We start from the raw sequence: 19,494 nt of genomic DNA on the forward strand, positions 1-19,494 counted from the left end.
GGAACTACAGCAAGTCGTCACCCGTCACTTCAACAGGCGCTGAATTTGCAACTTCCATTTCAACTGCGAGACCCCTTCTCAGCTACCAATTAAGTGAACCAAGTTGTGGCACGACCACTGTCAAAATTGGCCATTACAAGGCCACCAAGACGTCAGGAATAGTTGATTCCTTGGAGCACGTGAAGTGTGTTTCATTGCTTGTTCTTTCCTGGTGGAAATGAAGTTAGCCATTAATCCTGTACCTTCTTTTCACGGAGTTCAGAGTACCCAATTTCAAGGGCAAAATATTTTCAATCGCAGCATGTGGCGATGTTTGGTTGGTGTCTGCCTTGCTTTGCAACTGAGCAGGCAAGTGTAGGAAAATTATGGGCTTGTTATGATGTACTCTGCAAGTGGTAGGCACAGCTAGTATGTCTAGGTTTAGGTACGACAGCATCAAGACAAATTTAAAGACCCTTTTTTAATTCCATTCAAAGATGCAATAAACCCCTCTGTAGTACAGTTCTTTTTTCTGATGAGCATTAAAATTTGTTGACAAACAGAAACTACCTCCTCATTGCAGTATATACTATAAAACCTCTGAATAAAATGTGCCAAAGCCAAATTTTTCAAGGCAACTTGGAGGATGTGAGAGCAAAAAAAAATGAATGCATGCGATGTGTCTGAAAAAAAAGCAGCCTATTTGTATTACAAATAAACATTCAAAACAGTCAGTTTGCACTGTCTGGTTTTCCACAGGTCGTATTACCACTTCTACTTTTCCATGTACACAAATAATCAATAAATCAAGTTTATTTTTCCAGAAAGAAGGCTGGATGATCTCCTGGGCTAAAAGCTGCTCAAGTAGCTTGACTGAGGGCCAAGAGACCACAATACAGTAGCAGTCAAATATAAGGCACAGCAATAGAAACAAAAGATAAAGCACCAATAATCATCAAATATCGAGTTGAAAAACAATTCAAAACGTGAAGTAAACATTTGGCAATACAAGAAAAAATAACAATAAAAAATCTAATAATAACTGCATTCTAAAACAGTAAACACACGTGAACACATAATGCTTATTTGAGCTCGAAAAACAAAAACCCGATTAACATTGGTCACTATAAAATAAAATATTGGAATGAAAAATCAAGTAATTACATTCTAAACTGCTAACAGACAACATGATGCTTCCTACAGTTCCAAATACAAAGACCCGAGCTCTCTTTTGTGCAAGCCTGCTATGTGCATGAATTTTTTAAGTAATACTGGAAGATTGTGAGCCAAAGATTGGTGTTTGTAAAACGTATAAAAATGAGGAATTTCCCATACATCCAGATTTCTAGTGGCTATATTAGTGGCTCGGCACTGTAACCAGTAAATGAGGCTATATGGTTAGTAACTGCAGGAGAGGAAAATTAGAACATCTTTAGCAAGTGGAATTCATAGCTGTGTTTTATGGGAACTATTTCGTACAACCTAAAAGCATTCAGCAAAAGAATATGCTAAGCTGAAACCTAACAGCAAACATCTCCAAAAGGTAGTGCACTTTTCATGATACTATCCAATCTTCCCAAGCAGAAGACAAACTGTTCAGTTAAACAAAAAATTTTGTAGTGCGTCTCATTTCAAAAACATGCATCATCATCATGAAAAAGAATCGTCCAGGACCAACACTGTACATATATAAAGTACAATGACTACCTTCAAGTTCACTCCACAATGCTGGTAGAGCATGCTAGTTTTATGGAGCAGTGGATGCCTTGGGTGATTATTCTGTTTGTTATCTAAGTTGATGCTTGTACACAAATTCCCGCAAGTGAAACTGTCATTTCAGGGTTCCACATTTGTGCCATTCCACATGTCGATCTAGGTATTCCTTGCGTGTAAAGGCAATGGGGCAGAGGTGACATCGGTGTGACTTTTCACCCGTGTGGGTGCGAAGATGCCTTGTCAGGATGGTCTTCCTTGTGAATTTCTTGCTGCACTGAATGCACTGGTATGGTCTCTCGCCCATGTGGCTGAAAAGGTGGTCTTTCAGGGTGTCACTCCTAGAAAAATTCCGCCCGCAACGGCTGCATTCAAACGGGCGCTCTCCAGAGTGTGTCCTCTTGTGTCTGTTGAAGTTTCCAAGACTAGCCGTGATATAGCCACACTCAAGGCACTGAAACTCTTCCATTTCTGCCTGCAAATCCACTTCATTCCGTAAGCTATACTTAATCCCGGTCATGACTGCACCTGCATGATAAAAAAAGCACATTTCTTAAAATGTGAAGGATGCACCTCAATGCACAGACAAAAGCTAACCTCTCCCACAAACAGTTAATGCACGTTGAAGATGCACGAGGAGGATGCCCTGCACAGGCCCCTTTTTGTTGGTGCCGTGCACATATGGTTCCAAATTCAGTGAGTCCAAGTGCAACACAACTTGGTCTTCCAATAAATTTTTTTAATCCACATCAGCATGACAGGCAACAAGCAGCCTATCATCAAGAGAACGTCTCAAAGTACAACTCAGTAGAAAGCTACAGGATATGGGCAAACAAAAACATCAGCTTGAAATCAGTCCTTATGCCAGTTGTTTCAGGAAAGACTTTCATGAATTTTCAAAAAAAGTTTTTTGGGGTAAAAATATCGTTTTTGCAGCACAGTATTACCAGTGTTGGCAGACATCGGAAAGCCGACAAATTGTCTTAAGTAGTAAGCTGATTAACTAATAACTTTTTAACTATAACAGCTAGCCAACTGGCCACAATTAGAGATTTGTAGCCGGTCATTAGTATTAGCCATATCAGTTTTTAGAATTTCGAAAACACAAAATTATCACTGGCATTGTGGCTCGACAAAATTTGGCTACATCGTGCCAGATTACATGCGCTTTCGAAAAGCATGCAGGCAAAGCAACCTTTCCAGTCCACATAACTAGACAAAAAAGCCAAATATTGTTGAGCCACAGTGCCAAGGGCAATTGCGCTTTCTAAATTCTAAAAACTGATATGGCCATTACTAATGTCTGGCTACAAACCTTTAACAGCAACTAGGTGCCTAACTCTAATAGTTAGAAGTTAATTATTAAAATTAGTTAACCAGCTTCTACTTAAAACGGTTCACCGGTATTCTGGTGTCCACCAACACTGGTAATACTATGTTGAAAAAGCCATATTTTGATCTCAAAAAACCTATTTTTGATAATTATTTCAGGTCCCCTTTAAATAACACCTGGTATATCCATTCACATATTCATGCTGACATCTTTAGCATAAAAGGATGCGAGCTGAAGTGCCCCACTCTGCTTACAGACACCAGACAGAATATCCAGATGTGCTATTTTACAGACCACAACTTTTGTGCTACCATTAGCCTATAAATATGGTAGTTGTTCTGAAGCACTGTTTGCCTCCAACTTTTTTTATACTTTTCATGCCAGCTCCAATTCCCACAAAAAACAGAACAGATGAAGCACGCACAGAAACAACTTCAAGGAAGTGGCAAATTAAATCCATAATCGCATTTGACAGAGTTTTGTGAACACGCCTTCAGAATATAGACCGTATTCATCAATTTGCATCATTAGCATAAAATAATAGCTTTTGATTATTCACCTCAGTGTTCAAACACGATCCACTAGTTTGCTCTAGTTTAGCTGGCTTAATCCTCATACCAACACTGTCAGTGCTGTCTTTCACACCCAGTATCTGCTTTATAAGGTGATTACTATCCCACCTCCTCCGTTGTTAAGTGCGTAAGTGAGTGCACTTGTCGCAGAAAGAGTTGCTCAGAACATGTTTATGGATAGTGATTATAACCAAATTTGTACAAAGTGTGATCCCTTGATGTCCCAGCAAAATGTAATCAGAAGAGTGGAGAGTTGGGCTTGTTGGTTTACGATCATTTTGGGAACAGCATTAACACAGGACGGAGCGCGCGCCTGTGTTGTGTCCTCACTCCGTCCTGTGTTAGCGCTGTTCCCAAAATGTAATTAAGTCATTAAAAAAGACCAAGTATCCTAGACAAGTCAAAGCAATTCAGTGCTATTGAAAGTCATATGGCCTAGTCTGCAGTATTTTTCTTTTGTGCTGCAAAGTTAATTAGTTAAGGCTAACTAGCTAATATTTTAAATATTGGCTTCAGGATAAAGTACCTATTGTAAAGTTGATCAGCTTGAAAAATTGCTGGCTGAAACATTTGCAATAAGGTACCGTAAAGCGATTAACATAGCTTTTATAATCGGCCCTGAAAAGAAGTGCGCGAAATTTTACAGTGGTCCTGCTTTAACACCCCAGTCCGTCATTAAGACGTGTGCCTTTCGTACCAGTGAAAATATGCTTCTTTTGCCTGTGCAGCACACCATTTAATTTGCTGTATTTTAATGCTAAGTGCAGTATAAAACCTTTTCTGATGAGCAGCACACATCATAAACCTTTTTGACTCAGTCTTGAACATCACTGGTCAAACCCAGAAAACAAAAGAGACAGCCATCACACAGGTACACAGGTAATTCGTGTTGCCCCCCAAAATGGAGATCAGTGTTTAGTCTTTTAACAGATGCAGCTATAAATGCAAAAGCGGCACTTTGCTGTTTCTCACAATTGCTCCTTGTATATTTGCACAAGTCGTGGAAATTCATAAAAATATTCTATTCATACTCAATTCGCTTGTCTCACTATTCAATTTGGTAGCAAAGCTACACCATTCATATTCAATTCGGTTTGAAAAAAAGTATTATTTGCACACACACATTTTATTGCTAATACACTTCTTCATGCCAGTGTACACCGATCTCAAATGGAAATAAAGGTGTACAACAGTACACACACACAGTACAACAGCACACACAGTGTGTGTACAACAGTACACAACAGTGTACAACAGTACACACACAAAGAGAAATTGGGCCCGCCTCACATCTGTTCCCAAAATGCCACATCGAAACACATTCAAATATAATCCTAGTCAGGCATAATCCTTCTGGATCCATCACTACTTTATCGCAACATAAGACAGTTCGAAGTATACATAAAAATCAGAAACAAGAGTAACAAGGCATAAGCATTCACAATCACTGGATGAATATCGATTCAGCACAGACTGTTATAGACAATGATTTTTTTCCGTTAGCTATTAGAGAATAGAATAACCTACAATCATGTGTAACAAGCTCATCTTTAGAAAATCACTGGAAGAATATCAATTAAACACAGACTAACTAGAATGAAGTAACCAACCATCATGTGTAACTAGCGCATCTTTAGAAAATTTTTTAAAGTCATATACGTTTAGTTTTGTATACGAGGTTTAACGTCTCAAAGTGACTCAGGCTACGAAAGACGCCATAGTGAAGGGCTCCGAAAATTTTGACCATCTGGGGTTAGTGAATTATACACACATGGGGTTAGTGAATTATAAACACATTATAAATACAATGTGAATTATAAACACATTTCGACTACTGCAGTGCTCTATCTTAACTAATAAAAATTATGCTTTCTAGTGTATAATGTAACATGGTGCAAATAGCTGGACTACCTCTGTTTACATACTGTTGCACTGCTGTATATTATGTACTTTCTTTGTTATAGTTTGTATTTCACCCTTGCTGCGATGATCCTAACTGGGACTGACAGTATTTCTATTTTTTTCTATTGCCACAAGAATAGGCTCCATGAACTGGTACAGAGGCGCCAGCACTCTGTGACACCTTACATCACACTCCAGCCAAATCAAGCAGATTGCGGACACCTCCACACATCAAGTACCCTAAAGAGCCCCGCGAAGTGAATAGTGTGTGCTCTTCTTCAGCCTCAGGGAAACGGAAGATGGCAATGAATACTTCAAAAAGCACTTTGTTGCACCAAGAGCAACCTTCTAGTTTAATCACACTTAAGACATGCAAAATATGCAGCGGCACACAGCCAATCAGATTCATTAGTAGCTAGGTTAGCTGAAGGCTTTTCTCACCTGAGATGCTAATCTCCCAGCTTTTCAAGTGTTTTCACTATGAAGCAATTATGTTTTGAGCAGCGGCTCCCTTTGCCATTTATACATTTTTGCTAAGTTCTACATTATGCTTTCCAACATGTAATAGGCACAAGGCAAAGAGTTCCAGACTGGTACAGTTCATTCAAGAGCGCATGAGGACTGCACTGCCGCTCAGGCCATCACCCTGCTCTTGTTGCCGAAACTTCCCTAGCAGCAAGTTTGTAACGATTTTTATAGAACTATGCAAATTGCAGACTGCCTTTTTTTCTGTTGCTAACTTCGTCTGCACACAACCCTCACACTTCGTGAGTCCAGAAGGGCTGGTTTTGGAATTCTTTGGGAAAGTATACTCTTCTTCAGAAGTATTTATTAATTTCATGTAGCTATATGGTTGTGCTTGGGTGGATGCAAATAAATAATTACTCCCTGATTTCTTCATTCTTTTGAAATTAGAGACACCGCTATAGAACAGCTGGGATAGCAGTGCAAATGGCATGAAGATAGTGGGTGGCACATTGCGTTTTCTTGGTTCGGTCAAATTATGGTAATAAATATCCTCTTGTCTAACACAGTAATTGAAAATTCCCAATGATTTTTCTCGCTTTCAAATAACGTTGGCTTTTTTGTATATGCTCTAATGAGCCCCCCGTTAACTGTATATCATCTTCACTTGAAGAGGTGAATTTTCTACTGGTGTCTTTTTGCGAGCATTACCAGCCTTATTAGCGCAAGACATCACAACTTACACAACAAAACAATGTCATCTTTTATAATGTTTTTAACCCTTATATTTTTTAACCCTTTATATCAGGGCTATAAACGAGAAACACGAATATCATACAAGGATGGCCCTAAAGGACGTCGACTTAAAATTATGATTTTTTAGACTTTAGAAACGCCCTGCTATGTGACTGAGATCTGCTCTAGTCTAGAGAGCAGGAAGAAAGAAACCATGCAGAGATAAAGTTTGGTAATTCTGTGCACATTAGACGTTCCAGTTTATTTGATGCACCGACAAGAAATAACACGCATAATTGAAGCTTGTATCACGTGCAATGTACAGGTTCGGCCACATTACAGAGCACATTTCGGGGTTAAAAAATATTTCATGTTCTGCAGAGAAGTTGCGACTGTTTCTTGAATTCATGTGTGAGCGCACCAGTAGTGTGTTTTAATGTATGTTTAAACTATTTCCAATTTTCACCATATAAGGCATGCTAACAATTTAATCGCCAAAGTGTGCTCCACATTATTATAGTCAGAATACATGCTGCACTGAATTATAATTATTGTATCAGAGAACGGCTTTCTGCACAGCGACGGTGCCAGGAAATTTGTAGTGAGGTGGCATGGAGGAGGGGGCAGGAATGGCAAATTACACTTTAGATAAGATGCCTCAGTTGTGCAGCTCCTTAGAAAAATAAAATAAATTAAATTATTAAAATGCAGTGGCAAGAGCTTCACATATTCGCTTAACAGTGAAGGGGGCCTCAAAACAGGCTGCACTACCCGGAAGCATCCTGCATGTTAGCTTCATTTCTGAAGGCAGCAACTGGCTAATTTCTGGTCCAACAAATCCACTTCTCGCATCCACTCTTTTGGCACAGCTACTGTTTCTACAGAGCCGAGGAAAGATTATTTCGCATATTGACTTAATCTTGACGGCATTCTTGTAAAAGTGGCACTAGCACACATGGCAGAGCAGAAACGGGCTCGCTTTTCAGGCGTGCTGCTTGCAGCCTATACGGCACAGTGCTGGAATAACATGCTGCACCTTTCTGAAACATTGGATGCCTTTAGGCAATTATATTCTGTTCACTGTAATTCAGAAGCAGCTTGCACACAAATTTCCTGAAACAGAGTCACTTGAATGATTTCTCACAATTGTGTTTTTGCACATGACGCTCCAGGCTTCTCCTATATATGAAGGTCATGGGACAAAGGTGGCAATGGTATGGCGTCTCTCCAGTGTGGATGTGAATGTGGTCAATCAGGGTCTGCCTCCTTGTGAAACGCTTGCTACAATGTATGCACTGGTGAGGCTTCTCGCCTGAATGGGAGCGAAGGTGTACTGTCAAGTAGTCGCTCCTTTTAAAGCTTTGGCTGCAGCATCTACATTTAAAGGGCCGCTCTTCTGAGTGTGTCCTCTCGTGTTTCCTCCAGTTATGACGACGATCTGTGGCATAGCCACACTTGTGGCACTGGAACTGCTGCCTTCCGGTCTGCAATTCCAGCGAATCCGCTGGGCCGTAGCACCTGCCTCCAGAGGTAGACAAGCCTGCGCAATGAAAGGAAGCACTTGCTCCATTAAATATGTCTCAATGCATAAACAAGAGCCAAACCACAAGAGCAGTCAATGCAAAGTGAGGGCATACAGCAACAATGCCTCCCTCAGGCCTTTTTACACTGCTGGAATGTAGGATGTCAAAATTTTGTCAGTGAAGAGTTTACAACTCTGTCTCCAAGCAAAATTTTTTTCCTCAAACGTAGCATGCGGCTTGTATAAGCATGAAATATAAATTAAACATTCAACAGGTGCGCCATGTCCATTATATTTTTCGTGTAATATTATGCATCCAAAACACATCTATATCAAGGAATCAATACTGTATACAGTGGATGCAAGTAAAGATGACATTCTTCCCAATAAATGACGGCTATTCATAACAAAACGCAGATGAAATTAGCTGCCTCTCAACAAGTCCTCATCATAACATCTTTTTCTTCTTGCGACTGGCGTTGGAACAAAATGACGGGACAATGAATGGGTCAGACAATCTTTCCAACTAGGCTTGCAGAGTACCAACATTACACAATCAACACTTTGCCAAAAACGTCCAAGATGGGGCCCAGCACAAGCTGGCGCCACGACCGAGTAATAACTGCAGGGACAAAAATGAGCAGGGCACGACACAGGCTTTTACACGCATACAAAAACGGGAAACTTCATCAGGAAGCCTAACATGGTGCTAACAGTCATACTTTCAATGTCAAACCATGCACGGCAGCCTGCCCTTGCACCCACTCCAAAAGTAGAACGTAGCACATGAAAGGACACAGGCAACGCAAGGAAACTAAGAGAGAATGCAAAAGAAATATGGCTCTAAATGCCAGTAGGAATGCACACAGCTTATAGTATGCTCTATTCAGTGCTGTTTGTTGCTGGTCCCTAAATGCATAGTGTACAGCAACTGAACATAACAAGCATGGGCTGAAACATCGTCAAAAGAATGGCACTCAAAACAAACATCATGAACGATACACGTGTTCAGATGCTTCATAAGAATCTCTGTACCATTCTCCTACTTAGGATACTATCATGAAATGCTGAATATTCGTTGTCACCATCACTGTTATTAATAGGACTAATTTATTACTTGTTTGCATCAAAGCTCTCAACATTGTGCTGTTCAGAATACTCTGTCACACAGCCCCATTCAAACTGCACCCTCTTCGTTCAGGTAAAGTGCTCACACGATGGTAGTTTAAAGGTGACCTATAGATATCCTAAAGTACTTAAAAACAGTTTTTAAAACAAATAGGTACTTAAAACAAAGAATTCAGAAACTGACTAATTATAGGTACTGGGTAGGAGAAAAATGACAAGACATGCATTGCAGCTCTTAAATAGCTTTGAAATTGCCAGAAACCGCTGGCTACAAAGTTAGAAAAAGTGTATAAAAGCATAAAGAATGTGATGCTAAACTACTGGAAAATGAAGTGGTTATGATGTTTATTTGCAGACAAGTAAAAAAAACCTTCCAAAGAATGTGATACGCAAGTTCTATGCACCCTGATACTGACAGTGAAAAGAAAAAATTCTAATAAGGACAAAGATCGTTTACAATAAAATGAGGGGTAAAATGCCTTCACAAACAGTAGACAAATAGTATGTATAGAAAAACTACTACTGAAACTAGTATCTGTCCTTAGGGAAAAAAAAAACTGTTCTCACATTGCTTTAGAAAAAAGTGCATTATGAAAAACCCAGACACCACCCTACATCTGCACCTAGGAAAAATGTGACTAATACCTGTTTGCAAAAGGAAGATGCTGACTGAACGTCATTAAAGAGCAGGTAGAAAGTTGTGGCTTTATTTAAACAAGGAAAAAACAAACAAACAAAAACAAACAATGAAGCACACTTTACATAAGCTGTAAGACAGGAAACCTAACTGACATTTGATTGGCACAGTAATCATTACCACTGCACATCCTTCGCAATCACTAAAAATAAGACTAGAAACAACCCCAGGAAAGGGTTTGGTTTTCCCATTTATGTCATCAGTACAAAAAATGGGTAAAAAAAAATTTTAACAAGACTTGTTGGAAGCAATAGTAGAAAAAATTAACTTGATACGGAAATAAACACTAAAAGGTCACATAATGTGCAGCCTTGATTTCTAATGCAGGTTTAATGACTGCTTTTTACTTTCCAAGCATGCAAATAAAGCAGTATTCAGATAACAAATATACTAAAACTATATCCAGCCTTAGTACGAAACAAACACATCGCATTTTTGCAAATGCAGCTCTTTCATGCTACTAGCCAAGAACAGAAACTGTTCATAACAGTCCAGAAAATCGGTGCACCCCACACTTTGGAAAAATGGTCATACTGTAACACATTACAATGATGCAGTATATAAAGAAAGAATACCCCAGGATCCCTGTAAAGCACACTTGTCCACAAATGTACCACAGAATGCTGGAAGAACACATGACATATTCATAGAACAGTGGATGCTTTTGAGCGATTCTTCAGCTAGCACACAAATTTTCCCCAAGCACAAGTGTCACTTGTCAGGCTTCTCATGATTGTAGATTTTCACATGACGATCTAGGCTCGACTTGTGTGGGAAAGTCATAGGGCAAACATGACAGTGGTATGGTCTCTCTCCTGTGTGGACGCGAAGATGCCTCGTCAAGATGCTCCTCTGCGAGAAGCTCCTGCTGCAGTGCACACACTGGTACGGCCTCTCGCCCGTATGGATGCGAAGGTGCCTCCTCAGGTAATCACGCTTTACAAAGCGTTGGCTGCAATGGCTGCACTGAAAGGGGCGCTCTACGGTGAGTGTGACAGAGCCTGCGTGATCAAAAAAGCATATTTAATAAAATGTGAAGGATATGCATAAAAAAAAACACAATAGCTCGCTCATTGCTCGAGAAGAGTTAATGCATGCCAAGTCTACACAGTGAGGACACCCAAATCAGGTCTTTTTATGTTGCTGGCATTTCAGATGCCAAAACTTTGTTAGTACAAATTTACAATTCAGTCTTAAAATGCAAATTTTTCTCTCTCAAAGATAGCATATACTTTGCATCAACGTAAGAGGACATAATATGACCATTCTACAGGTGCAAGGAGCCTATTACATTTAATCAGCCAATTAAGGGGTCCAAAAACTTCTATTCCATGGTAGCAGTATTCCACATATCTATCAGTAAGCATATTCTTTCCAACGAAGGATGGCTGCAATTGTAACCAAACATAAGTTACCTGCTAGCAACATGATCCTGTATACTTTTTTGCAATATGTTATGGAACAAGATGCGATAACCATGATAAAGGCTTCATGGAATACACGATCCTGCCAATTAAACTTGCACAGTGACTACAATACACAATCCACACTTGCCCAAAAACCCCGAGACGGGGCTTAACAGAAGCCGGCACCACAACAGAGTAAAACTTTGGAACAGAAATGAATGGTGCATGACACAGGCTTAGGTTCAGATGTGCAAGGTTGTTCACTCTTAACTTGAATACGCAAGGGGTGTGGCTGTGCTCTTCTGATTTCCAGTGCATCCAACAGGCTACGCACCGAAGCAAAGTAGAGCGGGTGTATAGAAACCTGGAGCTGGTGCATCTTGTCGCCAGCCACTTCGCTTTGGTGCACACATGCAGCGGACATACTGGCACCCTGAAGAGCGCAGCCATGCCAATCGCATCAAGCTGGACCTTGTACACACAAATGCAGGTTTTGTTCACAAACCTACACAGGGCGTAGTTATCCCTTGGATGCAAGTCTGTAGCGGCATGATAGAACACATCTGGTGCCCTTGTACACACTTAAGAAGCATGACAGAGCACAGGAAAACACACAGGCAACAAAAAGAAGGTAAGAGGAGGACAGAAAAAAAAAATTCCATATCACTCTGGATGCCAGTACGAACGGACATTGTTCACATCTTCTATTCAACATTGTTTGTTATTTATTCCTGAGTGCAACGTGCGCAATCACAAAACAGAAACATCACCAAGAGGATAGCCACTTAAAACAAATGCCATGCGTGACACGTGTTCAAATGCTCCTATGGAATCCATCGCATTGTCAGACTGTGGCTGTCATGACTAAATACTCAAAACTCATTGTAACCACTACAGTGACTAAAAAAAATTACTCAGCGGATCATTTTTTTTTTCATCAGAGCTCTTAACATTGCCCTTTTTGCACAAGCTTCTACTTAGTATTAACGTGAGGCAGTTAAAACTGAACCTTGTGCAGCTTTAACCTGCATTTTGCCTTGCAGGTGGCCCAGTTTTGGAGCCTACATAAAAATATATTATGCCACTATACAAACAGTTGCTTCAGCATGCTGATATTTTACAATTCAACACTTGTGGGCATTTAATCAAATCACAGGTATTGTGTGGTAAAAAAAAAAACACTACAGAAAATGCACATGCAGCTCCCCAGAAGTACAGAGTCCAAAGAGCACAAAATATGGTGAAGGTATGTTGTTGAAAAGTGAAGACGTCAAGAAGTTTATTTGCAAACAGTTAAAAGCAACCTTCTAAAGAGAATGATCACATAAGAATTCTTATAGAGGCACAGATCAACTGCAATAAAGAATGTGAAAAGAAAACCTAAATACTTTCACACTGTCTCACACCTGCAAACACTGTGATTAGTAACTATTCGTATAGTAAGGCAGCGCAAAGCTAAGTGCTGAGATAGAGATTTCAGATGAAAACTTGGCACTCTTAGTTCCACACAGAGAAACTACAAAGTAAATGTCATTAATCGGCAGGTTACAATCCATTCTTTCATTCTAAAAAGGCAAAATAGATTTGCGACTACAATAACAATGAAGCACTCTTTACAGATGCTTGAGGAGAGACGCGGGTCTCGAAATGAAAATTTTTATTCTTAAAAATATTGAAATGAAACTGGGTGTGCATATGTGTTTCTTCTTCCCATTTTCAAAAATGTAAATGCAAATAGTTTCAGTACATCTCAATTAGTTTCCATAACATGTGGAAATAACTGAAGCCTAATTAGCTAATTTCTTGTTGATCATTTTTTGGTTTTGTTTGAAATGAAGCCATAGCCAATGAACTGCAATCTGAACCTATGTTAATTATATTGTTTTTGAGGCAAAGCATTATATAAAAATGTTCAATTATGTCCAAACGCCATATTTATAAAAAATAGGTGAAATTATGGTCCACAAAATTTGTAGTGTTCGACTAGGCTAAAAAGAACAGCATAGCTACCCGGTTTAGTACTTTGTGAATTCAACAGTATAAGATTAATTGAAATTGCATCACAAGAACATAACAAAAACTTCCGAAAGGCTAGTCACGCTGGCAAAAAACACCCAACTGAGTGAGGCCCAAGCGATGCTGGAGGCAAAATGTGCAAATATGGGATAGAAACGAAGGACACACAAAACAGGCTTATTTTCACAAGTTCATCAAAATGAGACTTCACATCATGAGGCCTAATATGTGTTATAGTCTGCAAGTCAAACCTTGTGAAATTGACTGCCCTTCCATACCGTTCGACAGCACAACTACATAAGGAAGGATATTTTATCCCTCACGATTTTAAATAATGGATGGTGTTCACACGCTCCATTCAACCTTGCTTGTTACTCATTCTCATATGCGCTTTGTACCATAATGAAATATGCCAAGCATGGGCAGAAACATCACCGAGAGAATGGCCAATTAAAACCAATGACACCCATGACATCGGTGTTCAAATCCTCCTTTAGAATCACTGTCCCATTCTCCGACTTCAACTTTTACCTTTAAAAACTGAATTCTCATTATTATTCAATCTTTTGATAGCCACAACCTATCCACTGTTACCCGTCTCCGTTATTAAAAAAAATAATCTACTATGTGGCTCAGTTTTGTGTACCAAAGCTCTCATCATTGTTTATCACACGAGGCTCTACCGTAAAAGGCCCTTAAAGCTGCACCTTGTTCACTCAGGTTAAATGCTCACATAACTGTAGCGAGAACCGATATATCAATCTATTAAAGCACCACACAAACAGCTGTTAAAAGACATGGCAATTTAGAACACCAAATGAACAAATTATGATCATTCAAGCTACCACAGGCAGTGTGTGGATCAAAAGATTGAAGGGCCTGCATAAACAGGCTCCTAGAAAGTTCTCAGGTTGTCTGTAACCAGTGCACATAAAGTTCAAAGAAGTGCACAGGGATATGTTGGATGGTGAAGGTAACCCTCTGGAAAACCAAGTGGCCATTAAGTTTATTTGCAAACAGTCAGAAGAACGACCTCACAGAGATTAAAGGCAGAAATGCTATATGTCCCAATATAGACAGTGAGAAAGAATAAATCTGATACACACACAGATCAATAACAATAAAAAATGTAAAAAGAGTTCCTTCATTAAATGAACAATGAGACTTGTCACTATCCTTGGCCACAAAAACAAAGGCTCTTACGTTGCTTTAAACATTTCGAAAGCATGTTCAAAAACGTAAACGGTGATATCTTTGAATGCAACAAAAAACTTAAGGAATCTCTTCAGACAACCTCTACCTGTACCTGTACCTGCAGAAGCTAAGTCTAATAACTGCTCACAGAAAGGTAGATTAAAGGCGTAGAGACGCCAAATTTTCGGATGCGCATTTTTTTGAAGCGAAAAGCTTCGCTACGCTAGTCAACACCGCGCTTTGCATGAGCCGGCGTATGTCGGAGCACGAGTGACGTCATGCACGGCGCAGGTGGCCGCTGCCGACTCCGTCGCCTGACCTTTCGCCAGTGGCGCAGGTGGCCACTGCCGCGCTCTATGCGTCATCGTTTGACGTTCGCCGCAAGTGCGTGTTTATCGCAGAGGCCGAATATATAACCACTTGCCAGAGAATAGGCGTGCACGTTCAACATGGAAGGAGAAGAGAGTGATACTATCGATACAGAAGTGCTACCACAGGAGTTGGCTGAAAAGGAGCAAAGAAATGAAAGCGCTGAAAGCTCAACGAGCGTCCGAGACACCCGAACAATGAGAAGAACATCTCGCTAAACTACGCAGCAAAGCAGAGTCTGAAACGCCAGAAGTACAACAGGCACGTCTCGCTAAACGGCGTGAAAAGGAAGCTGAACAGCGACGTTCGGCCATGTCAGCTGAGAGTAGCCAAGATGGTGAAAGTTCGGGAATTGCTGAGCAATTGCGACGTATAGCAGACGTATAGCATAACCATAAGCTAACCAAAGCATATCCACAAGTTAAACCATAAGCATAGGCATAGGCTAAATCATAAAGCATATCCATAAGTTAAACCATAAGCATATCCATAGCATAACCATAAGCTAAACCGCAAGCATAACCATAGGCTAAATCATAAAGCATAACCATAAGCTAAACCATAAGCATCATCGAACCTTTTCGCTTCGAGATATCCAGGCTTAACCTTGGCTAAGCCCCAGCCAATTTTTTTCTTTAGAATGCTGCGTACGACAATAGTGTACAGGGTCGTCCACTCTTAGAATGTCGTTTCGTGCTGCCGGCGCTCCACGGGGCGCCTCTGGTGGGCGCCGTAGAAACTATTGCGCAGGTGCAGTGAGAGCTGCAGGCGGAGCTTCATGCGTCGTCTGCTACAGTGCGCTCTGTATAGCGGTGAAGTGGGCTTCAATTTTGCACTGCGTGCGCATAACGCCGATCGGAGAAATGTTTTTGACTAAACAAAAGACTGCTAAGAAGCCTATCAGCTGCTTTTATTTTGTTGAAGAAACAGTACCAATGTGTTCTGCTTGCACGGTTAATTTGAAACCTACAAATAATGACACTCAGAAGTTAAAGCTTTGCTACTGTTGCTGCAACGGGATAGAAGCGGCTGATAGGCTTCTCAGCAGTGTTTTGTTTCTCACGTTTCTCCGATGGGCATTATGCGGACGCAGTTCAAAATTGAAGCCCACTTCACCGCAATACAGAGTGCACTGTAGCAGATGGCGCGTGAAGCCCCGCCTACAGCTCTCACTGCTCCTGCGCAATAGTCTCTCCGGCACCTGCGAGAGGCGCCCCTCGGAGTGCCGGCAGCACAGAGCGACATTCCAACTAAGAGTGGACGACCCTGTACATGAGTCATGACGTGAAATTTGCCTATGCTGCCTGAATAATTTGTAACTGATTTCTTTTTTCACATGCACTATTGATTTCGGTTTCAACAACGAATGATGGCTGTTGCGTAAAACAACTTGGTCACGTGAGGCATACAAAAACTGCGATATAATTACTGCTTCATTTTTTGCCCTTCAACCTCTCGGCCAAGCTTGCATAACAGCAGGTGTGAATCAAAATGAAGAAAGCAGTGCCTATAGTGCAGTTTTTGTACACAAAAGGCTGTTGCCGGTTAAGGGGGGATGAGGGTCTTAACAGCTTTTTTTCATTTGTCAACATATCTAGCTGAAACTTAGCATGCAGGTATATACCATATAATGCTGATTTTAAATATGCATTTAGATTTCAAAAATCTCACCTGGAAGGAAATATATGGCAAAATAACATCCTAATTAGGTCATTTCTTACAAGCTTTTATGGTAATTTCCCAAATAAAGAAAAAGCTTTTTAAGAATATGCAAGCATTTGCAGAGGCCCACCACCATAAATAACTGAAATAAACAACGCAGCTCAAATTAGCGCACACCTGACCCGATTACTAACCTAATATGTGCAAGAGACATTGTCTAGGCAGCATGCAGCAAAACAATATGTTAAACTTAAACCTAGCCTTAATACACAGCAAGCACATCTTTCTATTGCTAGTGCACTTCACCACGCTACTGTCTACTGTTATCAAGCAAAGAACGGTAACTGTTCATAACAGTTCAAACACACACACACGAAAATGGTTATGCACCCGGCACCTTTTTGCAAAATGGTCACATTGTAACACATTACGACAAAGCTCTTATCAAAAAAAGAATCCTCCTGGGTCCATAAAATGCACAGAGCCTGCCTGCAAGCGCACTACAAAATGCTAGAACATACACCTTTATAGAACAGTGAAAAACTTTGTGCGATTATTGTGCTTACAATTCAGCTGTAGCTCTACATAAATTCTCCCAACCACGAGCATCACTTGAATGGTTTTTCACGAATGTGGTCTTGCGCATGACGATCTCGGTCCTTCTTCCTTATGAAGGACATTGGGCAAAGGTGGCAATGGTGGGGCTTCTCGCCTGTGTGGGTGCGAAGATGTGTGTTGAGATTGCTCTTCCCCCTGAAGCTCTTGCTGCAATGCGTGCACTGGTACGGCTTCTCGCCTGTGTGGGTGCGAAGGTGCACTTTCAGGTTGTCACACCTTGCAAAACTTTGGCTGCAGTGACTGCACTGATAGGGGCGCTCTCCTGTGTGTGTCCTCTCGTGTTTCTTCAAGTCAGTGTGCTGAGCAGTGGCATAATCACAATTGGGGCACTGGAACCGTCGTGAATTCGGTCTATTAAGTGAGCCGCCATGCCTGCTCCAAGCCATGCCAGCACCTGCACAAGAGAAAAATTATGTTAATACGTATGCCATATTTTCTCACGTAATGAGCATGTTCGCAAAAGGCTCTCAAGCACAATTTGTTTTCCGTCGCGTAATAGGCAGACCATCCCTTTTTTTTTTGGCATGCAGTCTGCTGATGACAGCAAATGCTATAAGGCACATCTATTGTACTCTGAAACCGCTACGAACACTTTAAAGTGCTATCAAGACTACCTTACTTTACAGGATGAATAGCCGAAAAGAACATACCACGAGGAATCTTAAACCAATAGAAGCTACAACTGGTCACAAAATGTTTGTTTGGTCAGCCATATTGAGGATTGTAGCAACTTGTTGCGTTTGGGCTTCGCGCTGAATTCAGAGTTGTGCTACAGTGCACTCTTTGGACAGCTTTGTGCCAGTACGCAAGTTATACGTGCGGGTTTAAGAGAAATATCATTGACTATGCGTAGAGCATTGAAACTGTAGAACAATGCATTTCGTTTTTATCCCAACAGCCTACTTTTTGTCCTATTTTTACCGCTCCGAATTTTTTATCAGTATTTTTCCCCCGCGTAATGAATGCACTCCCAAATTTTCAGGCGTTGTTCAGGAGAAAAAGTGCGTTTGTTATGCGAGTAAATATGGCACAAGTTGATGCACAGACAAGAGCTAGCCCACCTCACAAGAAGAGTTAAAACATGGTGAGGGCACATGGTGAGATGTCTAGCTGAGGCCATTTTATGCTGCTTGCATAGATGTCGAATTTTTGGCAGTCAAAAATTTACAACCTAGCTTTAAATAAAAACTTTTCTCTCTCAAAGTTAGCATGCCCTTTGCATCAGCATAAAAAGACACAAACTAACCAATCTGCAGGTGCAAGGAGCTTATAACAATTTTTCAGTCATTTAAGGGGTTAGAAGAAATCTCTTACATGGCACAAGTTTTCCACACATCAGTAAGCAAATTCCACACATCTGTAAACAAACACATTCTTTCTGATGAATAATGGCTGCAACTGTAACAAAACGCAAGTGAACTTATTTTCCAGGCAATATGACCCAATACCATATATACTCGCATAAATCATCGGATTGTGCCGTGATACAGCAAACACTTCAAAGTATATGATGCTTAACATAACGAATGCGTCTGACTGCATGCTTTTGTTGATGATGGATGGACCGATAGATAGGCAGACGTATATGAAATTTCGACTCTCCCAAAGAAAATCTTTGAAACTTTTTATCTCGTGTAATGAACCCTCCCTCCAAATCGATGTCAATTTTTCTGGAAAAAAAAAAGTGGGATCATTACACGAGTATATACAGTATAATTTTTTTGCCACGTTTTTTGCAACATGGAGGTGTCCAGTGTATGAGTGAGGATTCATGGAATATACAGTCCTGCCAATCAGACTTTCAACAACCAACAACAGCCAAAGCCCAACAGAATCTGGTGCCACAACACAAAACTATGCGCAACAAAAGTAAAGAGCGCACAATACAGGCTTATATGCACAAGTACACACACAGATTGAAATGCTCAGAACAAAGCTTAACATGTCACTAAATGTTATCCTTTGGAAGTGAGGCCATGCACAGTGACATATGCACAGTGTTGAATGGAGCACGTGTTCCATTCAACACTCCCTCACTACTACATGCACTGTGTACAATCACAAGACATCAAGCATGGGCACGAACAACACCAAGAAAAACGAATATTATGAATGACAAATGCTATATTATTTAAAGGGAAATGATACAGGCTTTAAAATACTCTTTCCATATCCCCATCTAT

At 40.5% G+C, this 19,494-nt stretch overlaps 1 protein-coding gene across 1 annotated transcript; it reads right to left on the reverse strand.

Annotated features, from left to right (window-relative positions):
* Positions 1-774: 774 nt before the first annotated feature.
* LOC144108049 (uncharacterized) lies at positions 775-18,758 on the reverse strand. The gene is made up of 3 exons (XM_077641329.1): positions 17,306-18,758; positions 11,732-11,850; positions 775-11,047 (listed from the first exon to the last, which is right to left on the reverse strand). The coding sequence occupies exons 1-3, from the start codon at positions 17,695-17,697 to the stop codon at positions 10,758-10,760; spliced, it is 801 nt and encodes a 266-aa protein (XP_077497455.1). The 5' UTR covers positions 17,698-18,758; the 3' UTR covers positions 775-10,757.
* Between the last annotated feature and the right edge of the window lie 736 nt (positions 18,759-19,494).

The sequence above is a fragment of the Amblyomma americanum genome, chromosome 10 (genome assembly GCF_052857255.1).
Source record: "Amblyomma americanum isolate KBUSLIRL-KWMA chromosome 10, ASM5285725v1, whole genome shotgun sequence".
Classification (NCBI taxonomy): domain Eukaryota; kingdom Metazoa; phylum Arthropoda; class Arachnida; order Ixodida; family Ixodidae; genus Amblyomma; species Amblyomma americanum.